Source organism: Pezoporus occidentalis, unplaced genomic scaffold (assembly GCF_034315485.1).
Source record: "Pezoporus occidentalis ecotype Australia unplaced genomic scaffold, CSIRO_AGI_Poc_V1 ctg4, whole genome shotgun sequence".
Classification (NCBI taxonomy): Eukaryota; Metazoa; Chordata; class Aves; order Psittaciformes; family Psittacidae; genus Pezoporus; species Pezoporus occidentalis.
Window position 1 is genome coordinate 17469274 of NW_026915724.1, and position 21265 is coordinate 17490538.

The 21265-nt window shown below is 40.9% G+C and overlaps 1 protein-coding gene across 6 annotated transcripts in view; it reads left to right on the forward strand.

Moving 5' to 3' along the window:
• TMEM241 (transmembrane protein 241) overlaps nucleotides 1-21265 on the forward strand; it is a 56484-nt gene that overhangs the window by 22565 nt on the left and 12654 nt on the right. For 4 of the 6 annotated variants that reach the window (XR_009967432.1, XR_009967431.1, XM_062632827.1 and 1 more), the window contains exons 11-13: nucleotides 3576-3610; nucleotides 4974-5043; nucleotides 7755-7848. Coding sequence is in view for 2 of the 6 variants with exons in the window: in XM_062632827.1 (XP_062488811.1) it covers nucleotides 3576-3610; nucleotides 4974-5043; nucleotides 7755-7848 (199 nt within the window). In the remaining 4 variants the exon portion in view is untranslated. Of the gene's footprint in view, nucleotides 1-3575; nucleotides 3611-4973; nucleotides 5044-7754; nucleotides 7849-9921; nucleotides 9959-21265 lie in introns of all 6 variants that reach the window. The other 2 variants (XR_009967434.1, XR_009967433.1) reach the window with 1 other exon arrangement.

Sequence of the window (21265 nt, forward strand, 5' to 3'; positions counted from 1 at the left end):
GAGGACAGTCTAATGTGTACTGGTGGTCTTGTCCGTACAAGCATGATTCTGATTTATGAAGGAACTTGAAAGTGTGGTATCAGTGCAACTTTCTCCCCTTGATACTGTTACCAATAGCCTTTATAGCTCCTTATTTCTAACCTAGATCAGACAGCTGAAATGTACAGGAAAAAGAAAGAAGCCAGATAGTGTTTAGAATTGTAGAATTATAGAATCAGTTCGATTGGAAAAGACACTTAAGATCAAGTCTAACCATTAACCCAGCACTGCCAAGTCCACCACTAAACCATGTGCCTAAGCACCACATCTCCACGTCTTTTAAATACCTCCAGGGGTGTTGACTCAACCACTGCTCTGAGAAGCCTGTTCCCATGCTTGACAGCCCTTTTGGTGAACAAAATTTTTCCTAATAAAGAGGAGAATACAGGAAAATATATAAGTTTGTTGTAATAGCATCTGTTCAAAGCATTTCTGTTTGGTATGAAAGCACAGTTGTACTCTGTGTGTAGAGACTGCCTGGCTAGAGCAGATTAAAAGTTCTGCCCCAAGCTACTGGATGTTAGAATGTACCAATATGTTAGATTAAAAAAACATATATTCAGATTTAAAAGAAACATTAACTGTATTGGCTCTGTTGGAGCCAATGCAGCTGAAATTAGCGATGTCTCCTAACATATGCTGTCCCTACATGCCATTTACTGTTTCTTGTTTTCACATCTGGAACAATTTGGGAGGGTAGAGCGTCATAAGCAATGTACATGAACAGGAACTTTCCAGAGCTAAACAGATCTGAAGAAATATTTGCTTATGTTGAAAGTGTGGCGTTCTTCTCACTTCATCGCTTATAGCATGATTATTAAATGGCTTTTAAAAAGGAAGCCAGACCAGGAGCAAATATAGGAGGGAAAGCAGAGCTGTGCTATACAGGGAAAGGAGGGGTGATGGTGTTGCTTCTTAGTGCCCAACCCCATGCTGTTCATCTATTTAGACACATGGGACAGGGAGGGTGAAGAAGAGGTCAAACGTACTTCAAGAACCTCTCTATAATCCTCTGGACTTATTCCCACCACCATTTTTTACTGCGGTATTGCATTTCCCTGTACTCCAACTTCTGCATTAGTGTTCTGCTTCCTAGTGGGTTTTCAGTAATCTTGCATTTTCTTTTATTCTTTTCCAGATACCCACTTTTATCAAGGAGGAAACCATATTTCTTCCCTCTAGCTAGCTGGCAAGGTGTAGCATGAGGGGAAGGAGTAGTAATTTTACCTGGCATGTTGAGGGATACTTAATGTGTCTTAGAAGTGGGTCACAACTCATCTTGGGCTTTTTCCTGTGCTAAGGCAGGTAGAGATATGTTACTTCTTGTAGAAACCTGGAAGAAAATTTCAGGACAGGCTGAGAAAGTTGGGGCTCTTCAGCCTGGAGAAGAGAAGGCTGCATGGAGACCTCATAGCAGGCTTCCAGTATCTGAAGGGGGCCTACAGGGATGCTGGGGAGGGACTGTTCATTAGGGACTGTAGTGATAGGATGAGGGGTAACGGGTTAAAACTTAAACGGGAGAAGTTTAGATTGGATATAAGGAGGAAGTTCTTCACTGTAAGGGTGGTGAGGCACTGGAATGGGTTGCCCAAGGAAGTTGTGAAAGCTCCATCCCTGGCGGTGTTCAAGGCCAGGTTGGACAGAGTCTTGGGTGACATGGTTTAGTGTGAGGTGTCCCTGCCCATGGCAGGGGGGTTGGAACTAGATGATCTTAAGGTCCTTTCCAACCCTAACTATTCTATGATTCTGTGATTCTACATCCCCGTATCTGTCACTGTCTGATGCTTGTTCAGAAAGGCATGGTGAGGAGAAAAGAAAAATGTGTAGCAGGAGAGTTTCAAAGGGTGAATTAATGGCACTGATGAAGGTGTGAGTTGAAGGCTCTGTTCTGTGCAGCTAAGCTCCACGTGGCTTCTGGAAATGCTTCTAATCTGTCACTTTTGTAAATTAAAAAGCTGCAGATTTCCTGCAATAGGGTAGGGCAGCTTTGCAGGCATAAATTGCTGTTCTTGCTGACAAAACCTCTTTTTAGCCAGAAAGAAAACCACAGGTGATTCAGCCCTCAGTATTGAGTACAGGGGAAAAAACAGAGGAGCAGAGAAATCCAGCACAGGGATATTGGTTTTGCTGCAGCCTGATGTCCAGGCTGTCCTGCTGGAAACCTCTAAATCCCTAACATGGTTTTACAACATCATTGTGGCTTTTCTACTAATGTTCTGTTTGGAGCAGAGCTGGAGTACAACTTTAATGCCGTCTAACCTATTCGCTTTAACCTGCTCTATACTTCACAAAGAAGGTTTTGTCCTCATCCTGTGTTTGGATTGAAGCCTGGGATGTCTGGAAGGGTTATCAGTTCCTCTTGGCTAAAGAAGGAAGTTTCTCTCTGAGCATTTCCCAATCTCACTGTGTTGTTTGGTTTGTTTATTTTTGTTTAAAAACTAATAATGCAAAAAGCAAAAGTGGAGAAACATGTCTTAGTCGTAACTCTCATCATTGTTGATACAGTTCCACTTGCCCTGCCAGTCTCCTTTTTCCTCTCTTTTTTTTTTTTTATTCAGTCAAAAGTAATAGACCTTTGCTGCTGCTTCTCTCTTTACAAGGAGACTGAGGAATTGGAACTGTGTGTTGTGAATCCTTGCACTGAGAGGATTTTGGGCAGTTTTCTATAGATTCTGTCTTAGTGGTGTCACTGTCTGGCTTAACAGCAGGTCTGTTGAAAAGGACTTGGGGGTCAATACTGAGGTCTATATACGGCAGTAGTATATGATCATAGCAAATTAAGATGAACCATATATTTAGCTATGTTAGAAGGAGTTTGGCCATCATATCGAGAGAAGTTATTATGAGCACTGCTGAAGCTGTAGCTGGAATACTCTATTCAGTTTTGGGCCTCCCAGTTAGAGAAAGATGCTGAGAAACTGAAAATCTTGCAGAGGGCTAGTGACATTGTTAGGGAGCGAGAACACATGGTGTGCTCCAAAGAGAGTTTGAAGGAGCTGGTCTTGTGGAGACTGGCAAAGAGGAGGCCAAGGTACAACCTAAGCACTGCCTGCACCTTCTTGAAAGGGAGTTACAATGATGACAGAACCAAACTTTTCTAAGAAGTAGCAGATGGTATGGAACATAAATTGCATGAACCATAAATTGCAGCTTTGGTGGTTTAAAAATGGGACATCAGGAAAAACTTTGCTTGGAGAGCAGAGTGGCCCTGGGACAAGTTACCCAGAGAGGTGTGGAACCTCCATGCTAGAGGTTTCTGAGACCTGTATTTTTGAGACAGAGCCACAGAGGATTTGACTAAATATTGGTGGTAATCCTTCCTCAGGTGAGAGATTGTAGGGGGTGACTCCAGAGATTCCTTCCCAGTCAATTTTTTCTTTTATAATTGGTACTTATACCTCAGTCATTCTACTTAACCTGGAATAAGTTTCACCATGAACAAACACACACAAAACTTCTATTTATAATGTTCAGGCCATGTCATAAATTCTGTAGTAGCCAATTAATTTTTATTTTATTTTATTCTATTTTTTTAGTGTGGTGCTGTTGGCTTCTGCATCCCATCCAGCAGGTAAAGTGCATAGAGTTGTTCCTTTTTTAGGTTTCCATATTGCATTTCCTTTCCCTGCATGTTTTTAGAGGTCAGACTCTAGAGCCCTGCAATTCAACGGGAACATGACCAATAATATGATATGCTGTAGGAAGAGGAGAGGAGGGTATATAACACTGTAATTTGCATATTTACTAATACCTTAGGTGCCATTTGCAAAGAAGCAGCATGGGACTGACAACAAAGAATGGGTTTTGAGGTGGTGCATGGAACAAGGATTCCCTAGGTGAACATGTCCTTTTCAGAGCAGTGTCTCAGCAGTCCATAGAGTTTCCTTCTCTGCACTGCCCTCAGTACTATGCAGAGATTTAACTTTGTTGTTTTCATAAGTTGTAACATCCTGAATGACCAAGCAGCCTTTTTTCCAACCGGATTTGCCTATCCCACATTGCCGTTTTAGTCATCATGCTTGTCGTAAGCATGGGTAAGCCCTTCCCTAATCTTCATTTGTGAAGCCAAGCCATCAATCCCATCACTTGAGCCCATGGCAGGATTTGAAGTAGTAAAAGATCAAAAGGGTAGCAATGGAGAAACTGAATATTTGATGGTGGCTAATATTCCTATCATACTGGTGTTTTAAGAGTTAGAAGGTTAAAGATGATCATTTGTTGCTTTCACTGGACATTTGCTCAGTGAGAAAAACAAAGGAAGGAGCATTTAAGTAAAAGTTTGCCCTTTTGCTTGGTGATGCATATTGTGCATGCAGGCATTCCCCCAGCAGGGTAGACGGACACATTAAGCAAAAATCTCCTGCATTTCAAAAAAAGGAAAGATGAAGCTTCCTCCAAATCTGTAGAGCCTGAAGGCTGGAAAATTCCTGGGAATTGTTGCTACTAAGAGCAATCAGGGCCCAAGTTCCTGGAAATACAAGTACTTGAGAGTTCTACTTGGATCTGGGAGAACTTTTTTAAACCTCCCAACTAGCTCTGTGTGACAGAGTTCAAATGCCAGAGAGGGAAGCAGACAGCATATGTCTCTGTTTCCTGACTATCATGAGCTCTGTAATAAAAGAAGTGGTTATGATGCATGTCTATCCACTGGCAGCTGTTGCTTAAGCAGGATCTTCTATATATGAGCAAAGAATACTCTAATGTATCCCTTTCCCCTTTTTCAACCAAAGGCAGGACCTGGCTAGAATCAAGGTCAGAGAGAAATCATTAAACACACTAGAAATGTGGAAAGTATCCTAAATGAAAAGCCAGCCAGCTGTAAAGGCTTAAAGGAATGTTAAACTAGTAACGCTCATGTAATTGCTGTTCCCCTGCTTGTAACAGTGAGTAATTTTTTCCCCGTGTTCCACTGAGTATATTGCTTTGTCCCTCAGGTGATCTCTTCAGTGCCTTGGACTTCCCATTCCTGTACTTCTACAGGTTTCATAGCAGCTGCTGTGCCAGGTAAATTCTCTATAACAGGACATGTGAATGTTTCCAAAACAAGAGATCCTAGTGACTTCCAGCCTTGACTCTCAGTTAAAAATTTCAGAGCATGCAAAACCGTAGTTATACTACCTTTTGCTGGCATAAGCCAGTAAAACTGCAGAACATGTATCTGTGCGCATCTGTGGATATGCATTTGAGGGCCTGAGATCTGAATGTGCTGGAAGTATATATGTTTGAGGGAGTACATTCTGATCAAGGAAGTTTCCAGTCATCAATGAAATAATTTTAACCTAATGTAGCAAAGCTTTGATACATAGCGTCTCTTAAATGCTTCTCAAGTCGGATTAGCCCTTGTAAAACTTGCTGATTGCAGAGATTGCAAAGTATTAGTCTTTAGCAGTATATGGGTGTACATGGATTTATTTGCCTGTACATCTTGTTATTTGGCAGAATGCTTTTTTGGGGTAAAAGGGGAAAGCTTTAACAAGTGTTGCTTTATTTTGAGTAGCAAAAGTTGTTCACTGACCAATAATGTAATTCTCACAGGACAATGTAAATATGATTCCTGTAGGTCTTAATTATAAAAACAAAAAAAAATGATTCCAGTCTTTTGCCAAATGGAAGTATTTTCTTTTTAGAAGGGAAAAATATTTTCATGCAAACTCATGGCAAAAATATTTCCTGATTGTTAGGGATTTTCTTGCTTGTCTCTGGATCTTTCATTAGAAGTGGATATTAAAAATGATTGTTAAGTGATTTCCCCATGTACATATTTTTTTGTATGAAAGTGGCTTTTTTCAAGGGTGGACTATCCACACTACAAGTAACTTGCAGTTAGGTATTAATGAATAAATAGTTCCATGGTAGGTAGGTGAAATGTAATTTCCTCTTGAGGGTAAGGTCTAACTGCAGGCACTAATGGGCATCTGTTTAAGACCAGATGTTTTTCAGTTCATTAGAATTTTACAACTGTTGTAGCCTCCCACTTCTGATTCCATTGCCCTGGCTTCAGTACATGTATAGTAGATAGCACTGTACACTACAGCAAGTGGAAAGGAATAGTTAGATGGAGAAACAAACATCTTGGTTGCTCTCCTACATCTTGTAATGTCTTCATAGACATAAAGGATTTGGAGGAAAACTTATACAACGTAAAGTAAGTGTAACTGATGTAGCTAAATCTGCTACCTGTGCAGGATGTGTGAAGCAGTAGTAAGGTGCAAAGTGCTCCATTTATTTAATGAAATAAACTGATGTTACTTGTGACATCAGTATTTGAGGTATTACAATCAGCTGTTTCACTTTTTATTTTTGAATTACACGAAACAGCTTCACATCACTCTTGATTAAAAACGCTTCTCAGCAGGGCAGAAGATATGGAACAAACTTAAGCCAGCTACTGGACTTTCAAACGTTTGGGCAATGCTGCTTCATTAAATGCACAGATTTCTTAGTAGGATGCTCTATGGCTCAGTACTTCATCCTCTGCAACAAGGAGGGTTTGAGTTTGAGTCTCTCTTTTATCATCAAAGCAGCATTTGCTTCCTGGGCTTCAGGCGCAGTGGGTAGTCCTTTGGGGTTTCACATTATGGCTTGGTGTAAGAAACCCTAATAACTCTTACTCCAGGGCAGTTATCTTACCCTACTCTACTGATGTGGTTGAGATGCAAATCTGCCACAGGTACTGAGCAGGAAACAGCACTTGGCTGAGGTGCTGGAGACCAGCATGGAACTTCTGACATGAGGGTCTTCAACCCTTCCTGCTATTGCAGAGAGGGGACCAACTGCATTGAGTGAATCTCCAGAACAGCATAGCCTCTTCGAATACCAAGGCATTTTTACCCCACCACCTGTATGCTGGGTTGATCCTATCTCCTTTCTCATGCAGCTTCCCACAGTATTTTGTAATCCCATTCCTCTCAACCAGGCACACAGTAATTTGTGCCTTGCATATTTAAAGTCCTTTTTTTGTTCCCTGCTTGCTGGTTTACGCTTTTTCACTGGTTCACAACCAGTGGGTTGTATATCACAAGTGAAATGAAATCCAGAGCCAGATCCTATAATCTCTGTGAGGTCCAGTGAGATGTGGAACATTTTCCTTGAGAGTAGTCTTGGCTTCAGGAGCATTGAGGACTACTGTCCTGTATGTCTTGAGAATCAAAATTCCCTCAGTCATCAGCAGAGAGCTTTGGGGTATTCTTTTCCCAGCACTACTGAGTCATCTGTCTATTTGTTATACAGTAGAGATGTATTTGACTTCCTAATTGGAGTTAGGCTTCATGAAGTTTAAACAGCTTGAAAGCTTCAGGCAGAAACTTTCCAGTGGTTATGTTTTTTTCAGTTCAAGGCTCTGCGGAGGTTGAAGTGAGTTAGTTGCCAGACATGTGTGGCTCCTGTTGAAATTAGCGTTGCCTTTATTCAAAGCCGTTTCAATGCCTGAAGTTAATATTTCACCTCATGTTTCCAATAATCTCTACTTTTCTGATTATGCAAGTGCATTAGAGACCAGCCATAAGAACGTCAGACTTGCTTTACTCTGACTCTAGTCACTGACTGAACAAAACCTGGCGTGTACTGGACATCATGTAAGCTCTTTGTCCACCAGCTTGCTTTCTCCAAATGGATTTAACACTGCAGTTCTGCATTAGGAAAACCAAGATGCCTGTGAAAGGTTGCTTAGTTGAAATCAAGAGACATTATTAACAAGCTTTCCCCATCCCTTGCAGTGGTCTGTTGGGATTCTTTCTGATGTTGCACACAGTGAAGCTAAAAAGCAGCACAACCTCAGGGCAATATGCAGCATGGAGTTTCCTTGCAAAGGTAAGAGAAAGACTGTCACAGGAACACAGTGGATCTGTGCTTCTCCTAGGAGAGCTGAGGAATTTCTGCATCTCTGTTGCTATTCCTGTTTGACACTTCCAGTGTCTGTCTGTGCAACCTACAAGTAGACTTGAGGTAACAAACATAATAAGCCAAGATTGTTAGCCGAGTTGAACTACTGTGCATAGACTGAGGTTTAATGGAACTGGGCTGCTTACTGCAGCTAAGGTTCTGGCCTACTGAATTGCAATAATACAAATCTATACTTTCCTACTTTCCAAAGGTGTTTTGGAGAATACTCCTTCTGAGAGTGTGTGCACCAGCCATTGCTTCCAGCGTGTCTTCCCAGAGCCAAGAATTAAAACTACTTCCCAGAAGTTCAGTACCAGAACTCTCATTGTTACCATTGCAGAGGAGAGTGGTGGATGTCATTTGCCTTGACATTTACAAGGCTTTTGACAGCATCTCTCACAATGATCTTGTATCCAAATTAGACTGTTATAAACAATTAGATGGGTAAAAAATGTGGTTGGATGATCAGGCTCAGAAGGTGGAGGTTAATGATTCCTACTCTAATTGGAGGCTTGTGACAATTAGAGTAGCACAGGGATCTGTCCTTCAACCTGTCTTGTTTAACGTCTTCATTGAAGAATCAGAGGTGATAGTGTACTCACATTTGGAAGGGACACCAAACTGGGAGGACCAATCAATAGTGCTGAAGGAGAGGGCTGCCTTTTAGAGGGACCTGGACAGGCTGGGGGAATGGACCAACAGAAACCTTACCAAAATCAAAATGGACAGATGTGAAGCCCTGTACATGGGAAGGAAGAGCAATAATACAGGCCAAGAAGAGCGCCTGGCGATAATACAGGCTGGGGATTGGATGACTGAGAAACAGTTCTGCAGAAAAGATTGGGGATTTTGGTAGACAGCAAGCCAAACATGAGCCAGCAGTGTGCCCTGGCAGCTAAGAAGGCCAAAAGTATCCTGGGTTGTACTAAGTTTGCTTTAGTTGTACTGCATAGGCAGTACATAGGCAGTAAATTCATGGAAGTAATCATGCCCCTCTACTCAGCACTTGTTAGACCACATCTGGAGTAGGGAGCCTCGTTTTAGGCACCTCAGTACAGGGAAGAGATGAATAAACTGAAGCAAATTCATCAGAGGGCTGCCAAGAAAGGCAGAGGGCTGCCAAGAAAGTCAGGGGGCTGAAGCATTTGCCTTATGAGGAGTGGCTGCCAGACCAGGCTTGTTCGGTCTGGAAGAGAGACAGTTTTGGGAGCACCTAACAAAACAACAGCCACCCAGTAGCTATGGAGAAATTACCAAGAAGACAGATCCAGGCTATTCACAGTGCCGTGTGGGAGGGGGTGTGTAAGATAACAAGCATAAGCTGTAATGAGAGGTTCAAACTGGGCGTAAGGAAAAGCTTCTTCACCCTGTTGACAAGTCAGGGAGGGCAGAGGTTGCCCAGGGAGGCTTCTGTCTTCAAAGGTTTTCAAGACCCAACTGGAGAAAGCCCTCAGCCAACCAGGAATTATACTGTGATCTGTGGATTTGGGGTCTGGCTGTACTTAGGTTTCAGTTATTAACAGGTGATTTGTTAAATTACCAGTGGTAAAGGCAGTCTGAAGAGCTTGTCAGACTCCTTTTTCCTGGTTACAGTTACTCCTTTTCTCTGGTTAAATTTTACCTAGTTTCACCACTCTCAGCTAGGTCATCTGAAAGCCACAACCTTCCTATGTAGTTCGTGATCATAGCTTTTTTATTGCAGTGAAGCTCTTACCCTACCAGGAAAAAAAAGAAAGTAGGATTGCATAATAATATGCTTGTTTAGAAACTGGAATGAAATGAATGTTTGGTTTTCCTGGGGATAACAAGAAGAGAATGATGGGGCTTGTTTTGTACTTTGCAAGCTGTTCCACACTATACAAGTCCCATAGATTTTCTCACTAGTTTGAATTTCTTCCAAGCATTCTGACTGTGCAGATTTTAGTTCCATAGCTTTCTTCTTGGTAGCAAGTCAACTGATCTAGAGCTTGCTTTTGCATTTATTTTGTTTTTCCTTTTTAGCATTCTGGGTTGGAGATGGGAATAGCTGGCTCTGCTGGTAGATGTTGTGCATGAGGAGAAGTGGTTCTACATGTGGTATTCATGACCTGTCTGAAAAAAATGCCGGCAAAGATGTGTTGTGAAATATATTTTAAGCAGATTTGGTACTTCCCAGGTGAAGTGGATCAGAGCCACAAAGTCGGGACTGGATCAAAGCTTTCCCAAAGTTTCTAGATTTGAACGGTTTTGGCCAACTCTAGACATAAGTTAGACAAAGTTTGTTCTAGCCACTGCTGTCAATGAAATTATGTGCCTTTATAGCAACTAAAAATTTGTCCCTGTGCCACTGTGATAATTTAATCTGTTCTTCAGCCTTGAAAGCCTGTGTTTGTTAATGTGTGTGGTTAATTATCTTGCTTGAGAAGGTTTTTTTGAACAGGACAAATTAGGTCTTTTCCTGTTGTTGCTTCTAACCCAGTGTTCAAACTGTATGTCTTGTCTTGAGTTCGAAGAGGGGAATAAGTAATAAGGACATGGGATCCCTCTGGAGCACTTATAATTTTAGCAGAACAAGCAGTTTCCCTGATGTCTTTCACCAGTGTTTTAAAGCTTGCTATAAGAATGATTTTAGGGCTCAGTCACACCCATCTGAGGCAGCATGAGGAGCACAGAGGAACTGCTCCTCCGAGTGCTGAAATGCAGCTGATTTGGGGTTAGAAGTCAGCAAATTCTTGAAAAATTCTGAAACACTGTAGATCAGTTTTAGAAGAGGAATCAAAAGACTGCAGAGACAAATGCGGATAGGCAGAGAGCAGGAGCAGAACTGGAGCTTGCCTGCAAGGGTGTGGGGCTGATCTACCAGCTCCTGCAAAATTGTCACAAGCTATCTTGTAACTGTAGGGAGCTATAAATCTTTGTACAGACTAGTTAGAAGAGTCCTATCTATCTGATCAGTAATGCTGCTTTCTGCAGGTGTTCGGAAGTGTTAAAACTACATACTAATCCAGCTCAACGTTGCCAGGGTATGAGGGCTGTCTCAGTCACGTCTTAAATCAACATACGTGCAGAAAAGCAGTATTTAACTAGCACTTTAACAGTCTGTTTGAATCCAAGTCTGTGACTCCCTTTAAAAAAAAGGAAGGAAGTTAATGTGGATAAAGAATAAAGATAGAAAGTATTTGAATCCGGACTTGCAGAATGAGATCCAGTGGAAAAAAAAAACCTCTGGTCACAACAATGGCTTTGCGTTCCCACATGAGCATTTTTCTTGGATTGAGTAGTGCCCTAGATCATTCTCTTAATATCTCAGACTGACTGGAGTTTTCACCAGCAGTTGGAAAGGAGCAGCATTTGAGGCCAGAATATGTTTATCTTGCAAATGAGCCAAGAAGGCAGAATGCTGTAGTCCTCAGACAGCAGTGCAGGCCTCTGGGGAGGTGCAGAGAATTAGAAAATCTGTTTTCCATTTGCATGCTTTGTACCTATGTGACTGATGAGCTGGGGCTGAGATTGTTGCCACCACTTCATTCTTGTTAAGTGCCAATAGACCAATAAACTAAGCATGAGATCTGATCGGGCCTGCTTTGCAGATTGAAGAAGACATTCTTTCTGAAGCCCACATATTTGGCCTTCCTGCCCTCTAATTTTTCATTCACTTAAAAACTGGAGCTGGGTTGTAACTTGTTTTTATGGTACTTGGGCTGTGGCAACTTAATCAATGTATGAGGTATTTAATTCTTCCCTGTAATGATTTCTGACAGCTTTCATGTCAAAGCTTTGCTTTGTGCAGAGACAGACAAAACACAGGTTTCATCTGTGTATATAGTCCTGCATGATATTTATAGTGACAAATGCTCTCTGCACTTTTGCTGTGAAAGCAGATATTGTGTGTGGTAGTCATAACTGTATAGATTCATGAGAATTGCCAGAAAATCACTAAAGTGATCTCTAAAACAACAACAAAAAGTGCTTTTAAGAAGCCCAAGAAATATGGAATACTTTGTCATAGCACATATTTAATCCCCAGAAGAGCAAGAATTTGAAGCTGTGCTGAGATTTCTTGTTTTAATTTGAAAGCTATGCTAGTATCATGGGTCATGTACTAGAAAGAAAAACTGGAGATGCTCATATATACGGATAGAAGCATCTGGTGAGAATGCTAATGAGTTCTAACAGTGCTGTCAGGGAATTTGTTTAGATTAAGGCTGCCAATCTGTATCTGGTGATGAAACTTGTTAGGGTCTCTGGAAGTTAAACAGCAGAAATAATTTAAGTCATGAATAGAAGGGAAAAAAAGGGTATTTCATAATTTTTCTTCAGCAACATACTAGTTACTTATGGATTAATATTCCTGTATCATGTTTAGTTTATCCCAATAAACTTTGTAGTAGGGAATTCATCTTGTTTTCAATACGAACCTATTGAGGTAGCTTGTTATGAAAAGAAAGAATAACTAAGAAGGTCAGCGGATACTGTATTCTCTCCTTCGTCCTCTCTTATCTGAAGAAATGAAGTTGGATAATTGAAACCAAGTTTCATTGAGTTTTACACGGTTTTTCTTATGGCTGGGAGAAAATTCAGGTTAATGTGATCAGGAACATGCAACTCTTATATATGACCATCCCTTGTACTTTTATGTAACCTGCAGTGTATCCGAACAGTGTTGAAGGCTCCCTGATACATAAAAGCATCTCCTGACAGCTGCTTTGTTCCTTTGTTTGTTAACTTTAGAAGAGTTTGCCCCAGGTCACCCTATATTTAATAATGGCTGCCAGATACTGTGAAAGTAATTTTGCACAAGCATGTGAAAGAGTATCTTATCCACGGGTCCCATGTACCCAACTGTAGCCACCTGCACTTACACCCCAGCAGTTTTAGTCTTCTCCCAAAATATATAATGGCTATTCAGAATGCCTCCAGTAGTCTTTGATTTTATATTTTGTGTCTGTGTATCTGCTGCTTTGGTCCCCACGGTGTTTTGAAGAGTATGGGTAGACTAGATCCATCTTCATGTCAGCACAAAAAATGGATGATACCCCTCTTAAAGACTGGAAAAGTACTGATGGTTTTTATTAAAGCGGAAATTATCTTTTTCCTGCTTCTCATAAAAGGGAGAGGCCACAACTATGAGTCTTCTGGGGCGCTCCTAGCCTGGTTATACTCACTGCATCTCTCTTCACAGATAGCAGTTCACATGAGAATTTTATCTGCTTTAATTCCAGGGGCAAACCAAGCAAGAGAAATGTATGTTTTTACACATTTTTGCAGTCTTAAAGCTTCTGCTAAAGCATGTGCTGCCATTTGTATACCTCTTAATTCCTCTGTCACTGCTGCTTAGCATGTAAGTACTATAAAATGTCATTAGTTCTGCTGAGGGTTATTTACTTGCAGAAATAAGTGCTACTCTAAAATGAGTCCTGCCATTGGTATCTTCTGAAGCAAATGGCTCTCCTTGTTCACCTCTGCCCTGATAGGGAAAGGGTTCTGAATTTTAAAAAATCTGTTTAAAATTTGTATATCATAACCCGAATAAGAATGTGTTTGGTTATCTGGCACTTGCTCACTCGGTTATATTGTAGACTTGAAATAGCGTCATCTTCGCATGCTGCTGTGCTGTGCTCAGGCAAAAGTGACAGTGAGATTCTTGGCTGAAAATCACATTGCTTTCTTGGCTTGAACCTCATAAAGCTTTATGCAGAAATGTCATAAACTCCCACTGGAGTTCCATAAACACTGTGTTTTCATTCAGCAAAGATCCTGCACTGTGTGCAAGGCTGTCTCAAGACAGCTCACCCGACCTGGAAAAACTGCAGCTGCAAGCTCAACCCCTGGGGGAGAGGGTAAACTGTGTGCTAGACCTGGGTGGACTCTGCTGGTAGGTGCTCTCTGTGGCACTACTGTGGTTTGAAGTGCATCTCAGAGAGGGAGTTTCCATGACCCTGAAGCTTCCAATTATGCCAAGAAGGGGGAGTTCATAAGAGTAGAAGTGAGCTTCTTCCATCTACACACCTTGTGTACTCTTATGCATGTGAATGTGCACACACATGCGTAAAGATAATTAAAAATGGTTAAAAATCCTTATCAGTTTGTGGTTGGTCATCACTGTATGAAATATGTACATTTAGTCTTCATTCCTGTGAGTCACCATGGGGACAATATATTGATAACTTGGAAAACAAAATGTGTTTCTTAGCTCAGCTTGGCAAGCAGATAAGGCAATCAGTGTGCTCTTAACTGCATCTTAAGGGTCTAGAAAAAAGACCAGTTACTGAAACCCTAAAAGTATAGGTATTTGGGTAGTTTCCATGGAGACAGCTTGATAGTTACTTTGTAGCATCCAACACTAATTATACCATATAATTGTTGGGAAGACATCAGTCTCCATAACAACTCCACTGTGGGTGACATGACCACTGAGCTTTAAGTGGCACAGACTCCCAGAGGCACTAATGCAATTTAGGAAGCTGTCTTGTAAGAATAGCTGAGACTTGTTGGAGATTTTGAATCTCCAGGTAATGGAAAAAAATTAATACATGCCTTAAGAGGCATTGTATAGAGTTGAAGTTGTATATCCGTTGAAAATGGCAGCTACACAGCTTTTGAGCATGACATGGTCACACAAGTACATGAAGTTATGTATTGTGACTTGGGGGTAGTGTCACAGCACAGTTTTCATCTGTGCCTTACACAGTAAATCCAGTCTCAGCAATGTCTAACAGATACTGATAGATTGAACCCTAAGATGCTCTGAATTAGTTTGTTTCCTTTTTTCGATCATGATATCCATGTGAAGTATGTCATGTACATTTGATATTGTCATTCTCTTGAACATAAAGCTAACTTCACTAACCTGGAGTATTGTCTTTGGAATTTGGAAGGTACTTTTTCACCCTTACCCTTGACAAACAGTCTCTATATACTTGACAATAGAAAAATGAGTTTAAAAATCTAACAAGTCTGTCAAGTCCAACAGAATTTTGGATTGCAGAGGATGCAGGTTCATTGGTTCCTCTGCAGAATGGATTCCTAGTCTCCCATGTTTTTATTTGGTCTCATGGGGTTGCTTACAGAGGGGCTGGGAAGTGAATCTTAAGTGTGACAAAGAGAAGACAAAAGAATGAGAACTGTTTTGGAAAACATTTGCATTTCTGACATACAAGTGTAAATACCAAAATTATATGGAAGAACTGTGCACTATATAACACACTAATGTAGAAGGTTTCAAAGCTAGCTAATGCTAGGCTTCCAAAAATGAGCAAAAATAGCCACATTCTTCTCCCATAGGAGAGAATAGCCACATTCTTCTCCTCTCAGGTTTGGGATCACTAGCTGCCTTTTGATTCTTAGAAACCTCCATGGGTGAAATTTCTCCAGGCTGCCTCATGAATCTTGAGCTTCATCATTTACCTCTCCGATAGGCACTTGGTGTCACACTCCGGGTTGCTTTCTTTCTCATGTTAGTGAACTGCTGATGCCTGAAATGGGTCTCCCTGGCTTTCTTTTCCTTTCTCTCCCCAACTCAGATCCAATCCTTACAAAATCTCAAGAGCTCTCATTTCTTAACCCCACTCTGTACACCAGTTCAAGGACTAGATTTGACTTTCAATAGAAGTCGGCGAACAGCCATAGTGCTCTGGGGGACGCAGACTGCGCGGCTAATGTCCTGTCCCTGAAATATGTGGTGCTCGGGGAAATCACATAGGCTTCCAACAACCTCAGGAGAGGACTGTGAGCTGGTTTTGTCCTATCCATGGCCAGCATGGAGAGGAAGAGGGCAGAGTCCAGCTTTTCTCTCCATGCATGTTTCTATGGGTGATTGTCCTAAGGGCACAGAAGGGAATGAGTCTTCTTGCAGAGGCTTCCCCACCCTATCTGAGGGAACGGGATGCCAAAGACTGTAATCAACTATAATCACTCCGTCACTGTCTTCCAATGCAGGGGCCACTGAGGCCCACAGTGTGTAACCTCGTGACATTGCTCATAAAAGCCATCATTCAAAATGGATTAGTTCTGTTAATGCTTTAAAACACATTTTTTCAAGTATCATGTTTTGTAAGATTTCTGGTGGAATATTTTGACCTTTTGTAACAGTGAATGGTTAGACAGCTCTGGAAAGACTTTTGTTTTTGAATGGAAAAATAAAACCTTAAAGAATACCAATTCTTCCCTGCAGTCCTTAGCATAATAATAATAATAGCATGTCAATTTCTTTCCATGACATCATTGCTAAAACAGCATAAACACACAAGAGAATGGCAATGCAAGGACTGTGTCTCTGTTATTATTGCTGGGTTGTATGGAAAGGGGTCAGCAGGGAGATTTAGTTATCTGGGCTGGGAATTGTTTGTTTATGAATTAGGTTTTCCCAAAGGATTCGTGAGATGGGAAATACAATAGGAAATGAACTTTATACATGCACAGAAATACCAAAACTGTAAGTGTCACTGGGAAAAGAGGTTGATGGAAACTTGCTATTTTTGTTAACAGATTTTTAAAAAATACTTGATTATGCATCCTGAAGTTTCTTATGCTATTTTGATACTAGTGATATCCTCCATAGAGTTCTGAGTTAGTCATGACAGAAAACTTTTAATCTGATAATGCTGACAAGGAACATAAGCACTTCAGGTGTTTCTATAGATTTTAACAATGGGAAAATGCATTTTACTGCTTTTCACTAAAATATTCCCCTTAAGCTAGGCATGCTCATTGGTTCTCACAATGTCTTGAACCCTTTCAGCAGCATTTGGGCTTTTCATGTATAAGTAAAGCAGCATGTATATGTAGGATTTGTTCTCTTATAGTAGTTATACTGGGTGCAAAAAGAGGTTTGAAGACACGCTCAAAAAACCACACAGTTCTTGACTGACAATGGCCTCAATCTGCAGTATTCAACCTGAGACCGTTGGGTAATCTCGCATGGAAAGAGCAGTCACTGAGAATGTGTGCACTATCCTACTCAGCACCACACCTCTACAGCAAGGTACTCCAGATACAATCAGTCTTGGCACAATGGGCCAGTCCCCATCTGGGTCATTTGTGCAACTTGTAGAGATGGCCTCAGAGTACACAGGTATCTGGGTGTTCAGCTCCCTGATGTCTATGTGGAAAAGTTCACTGTTGGCTTCTCAGGTTGCTGAGGGGATATAGAGTCACAGAATGGTTTGGGTTGAAAAGGACCTTAAGCTCATCCAGTTCCAGTCCTCCTGCCATGGGTAGGGACACCTTGCACTAGACCAGATTGCTCAAGGTCCCATCCAACCTGGCCTTGAACACTGCCAGGGATGGGATAGCCACAGCTTCCTTGAGCAGCCTCTTCCAGTGCTCGACCACTCTCGCAGTAGAATCATAGAATAGTTAGGGTTGGAAAGAACCTTAAGATCATCTAGTTCCAACCCCCTGCCATGGGCAGGGACACCTCACACTAAACCATGTCACCGAAGGCTTCATCCAACCTGGCCTTGAAAGTAAGGAACTTCTTCCTTATATCCAACCTAAAACTCCTCTGTTTAAGCTTAAACCCTTTATCCCTTGTCCTATCACTATAGTCCCTATTTCTGCTGTCAATCTTCTGGTCTGCCTTGGGAAGGTATTACAGGGCAGCAGCTAAGCACTTAAGCACTGGCTTGGGACTGAGTGTCCAACTGACTTTCAAAAAGACATTCAGTTCTTGTAACACATGGAAACACATTGATGTAGCCTGTAACATATCTGCCTTTGGTTCCATTTTTTGCCTTAGTTGCCTCACTGTTGATGTTCTTTCAGAAGTCATGTTTCCATGAACTATGTTCTTTTGCCCTTTGAGAGAGAACAAACTGACAGGGGATGAAAGTACCAGTGTGGTTAATATGGACTTTGGTAATAATTATGAAATGGTGCACATAAAGTAGCTAGCTGCTGAAAGAAGTTATCAGAGCCACTAAGTGGTGTATTCTTAAAAACATTGTCTTCCACTGCAGTGCCATTGTATTCTGTGTCTAGGAAAGTCAAGTCCATTTTCCTTGTGTTCATGGGCCCCAGCTGCCAGGAATTTTACACTTTGCCTGCAGGAACCAACTTTTTTATTCTCGTGGATGCCAGTGGAGCCACCACTGAGACACTGCTGTGGGAGATCATGGTCCACCTGTGAGGAGTTTGGAATTGCATCCTCTTCTGCCCTTAGTCAGAGGTCCTGATACTGCAAGGCAGTTATAGTAACAGTTCCTTCCTGATCTGGCTACTGGCCCACCCAATGGCATCTAGCACTTGGGAGGAAGATAGACATAAGCAGATGGCTGAGCTCCGTCCTTCCCAAGGAGCCAGCTCCTTTTGTGCCAGATCCATGTAGCAAACTGTCAGTTTGGCCTGTTAAATTCCTCACTGAAGTGTGACAATAAAAAGCAGGGTCATCTTATCAGAGTTATCTGTCTTCTCTCTCTCTTTACAGCAGTCCTCTTATTTCATGATCCCATAAGGGTTAGATGAGCTGAAGAATAACTTGGAATGCCAGAAGGCTAGCTCTTGCTGATCTTAACAGAAGATGAAGTGTATTTTATTGTGGTATTTTACAGCGACAGAGTCTTAGAACAGCTGGCTGCTCCCTAGAAGTGAAAAACAGTACTTCTGAAATCAGATAGAAAAGATAATTCTTTAACACTGTATGCCCTATTACTGACCAATAAAATGCAGGGCATCAAACAGAAGGTAACACTGAGGCAATTGTCCAAGTGAAAGTAAAGAGAAGCGTGTATTTTTTACAGGGCCAGATCTGCTCAAAAGATTTTAGTCTGGGTCACTAGTAATTTCAGTAAAAGCAGATATTATCCTTCTAGCACAGATGTGCAAAGATTAATAAACTGCATGCCATGGGATGTAAGTTTTATATCAACTAAGGTCAAGATGATAATCCTTCCTTTTCTCTTATGTGTATATCAACTGCAGACATGCTGCATTAGAGGAGGATTGTATATTCATCTGAATTCTCTGCCACCAACCAATACGTGATTAAACAAACCCTCAGTCCACTCCAGTTGGTGTCTGTGATCTTAATAGGTAGAACACTGTTGTTGTTGCTGTTGCAATACTTACTCCATTATACAAATACTTAATAATTCATAAAAGAAGAACAAGATGATGAATCACGTTGCCCTCTCAGCTTCTGAGCTCAGAAGTTTCCGGGGAGAGACTAAATGGCAGGAGTAGTTTAAGGTCTTTGCAGTTATAGGGCAGTATATAAGGAAAGGAGGTTCCTTGACAGTCTGCAACAACAGAGGAAAAGTACAGTTAAGCATTGTAATGCATGAAGCATTTGCAGGAAGCAGGAGGCGCTGGGTTTTAAGTTTGGTATAACTTGGAATTACAAATATATTTCAGCTTTTGGTCAAATATACATCATGATATAAGCATCAACAGTCACTCTTGTAACAGCGAGAGTGGACAAAGCCCTGCTTGGCAAAGTCAAAAAAAAATCAAAGGTATTTGCCTTAAAGAAGCCTTCTCATATCCCTTGTTAAATGACTTTTGTTGTCCTTGCTTGACAAAGCTTCAGCTGCACGGATGGTGCCTCTCATTTGCAGAACTGACTTGAACAGATGCTATTAATCTGCTGTATGTATGTACACACACCTGTTTGAATCATGATTGATAGTATTTCCATATCAGCAAAGCATGCCTCAGGGAAAATGTACATGAATTGTGGAAGGTTTTCACTTTATCTCCTTAATACAGAACCAGAACACTGAGAATAATAACAGTATCTGGATTACATTTTCAGTGGTCACATTTAAGAGAAATATTTGAATATGAGCAGAGGTACTGTTAAAATTGAGCTCTGTACTATAACTACTCTACAGTTTATGGGCTGAAGACTGGTGGCACTTCACCAGCTACCTCATTAGTCATAGGAAGGGGAAGTGTATGTTTTGGCCATTATCTCCAGTAGCAGAGGGCAAATGCTTCTTGTTTTGGCTTTCTCTTTGTTATGACAGAAAGTCTGATGTTTGTGTTTGAGTGAAGGTAGGGTGGAGTGGCTACTTGATGTTCAAAAAAGAAATACCTACCATAATTTTCAACCCAGTCTAGTATTTTACAAGAGGCAAAGAGTTTCTGTTTTCTTGAAAAGTCTCAGGATATCTTTTACTTTTTGTAGGAAAGCAAAATAAGTTATAATGTGCTCATAATAGCTCGCTCCTATCTCATCAGTGATGTATGTTTATTTCTGTGCTATATATAGTATGTGTTTATATATGAATGCATATATAGATATATGTTTATACATTAATAGATGTAGGTGTTTTTGAAAAGAGTCTTGTCTTGTTCATGTCTGATCATTTTAAATACAACCATAATGCTCTGTTTCTCGTAAGAGCATTTTCTTACACTAATTCTGTTAATTGCACTCAGTAACCCACATATCCTTCTTCAGTTTCTGTACTTAACTATTATAAGGTGTCTCTGCAACATAAAATAATTGCTGTGTCTTCCTTAGTCGTGGCTCTTGTAAGGTTTAAATTAAGAAAGAGACAGTGCAGAACCAAGGAAATTAAGGTACTGCCAAGAATCAGGAAGGCTATTCATTAGCTATACATGAAACCTTTGTATGTCTGAGAGCTGTAAGACAGGTGCCACATACCTTAAAAAGGTGTAGGCAGAGGATTCTGTAGAAGTGATTCAGAGGCAAGAGGGAGATGGGCTTTTCTAAGCCCTTTCTGCATAGTAGGATGGGGCTGGGCACGCAGCTGGGTTCCAGAATGACCTAGCAGTCAGTTTATTCTCCCACAGCCAAACTGCTAACGAGATGCATACAGTGCAAGAACAATAGCTTGGCCACCTTTGTCTTACAAGGAATAAAAGAATTCAAAAATTCAGGTTGGACAACAATTCAGCAGATCTTTTGGCTGGGGTTAAAAAATGTTTAAAAAATGTTTGGGGTTAAAAAATAGTTACTGTAGCATATTAATCTGGAAGGATTATATGTTAGTCCTTGAAAGTGTATTAATCTGATAAAACAAGGTGCTCAGTGACTGATACAACAACATTCTGCGTCAGCCTTGCACTTGCAGGATCGGTGTCTTAGTTGTATCAGTCTTCAGATCCTGAAAACAAGAAGAACAGAAGAAAAACAGCCCTGAGAAAAGTCTTCCTAAATGCAATAGAAAGTAGAGGATAGATTTCTAATTCTGTAAATACCAGAGCTGCATACGAGTATCTAGACATAGAAATGCAGAGGATTATCTGCCCTCTAAATGCATACTTGGGATAACTAAGAAATCTATTTTCTTACAGCAATTGAAAAGATGAATATAGAAACACTCCTCTGTGATACAGAAATTACTGGTTTGGGTATTGATAAGATAAAAAACCTAAACAAAACACCACTTTAAAATAC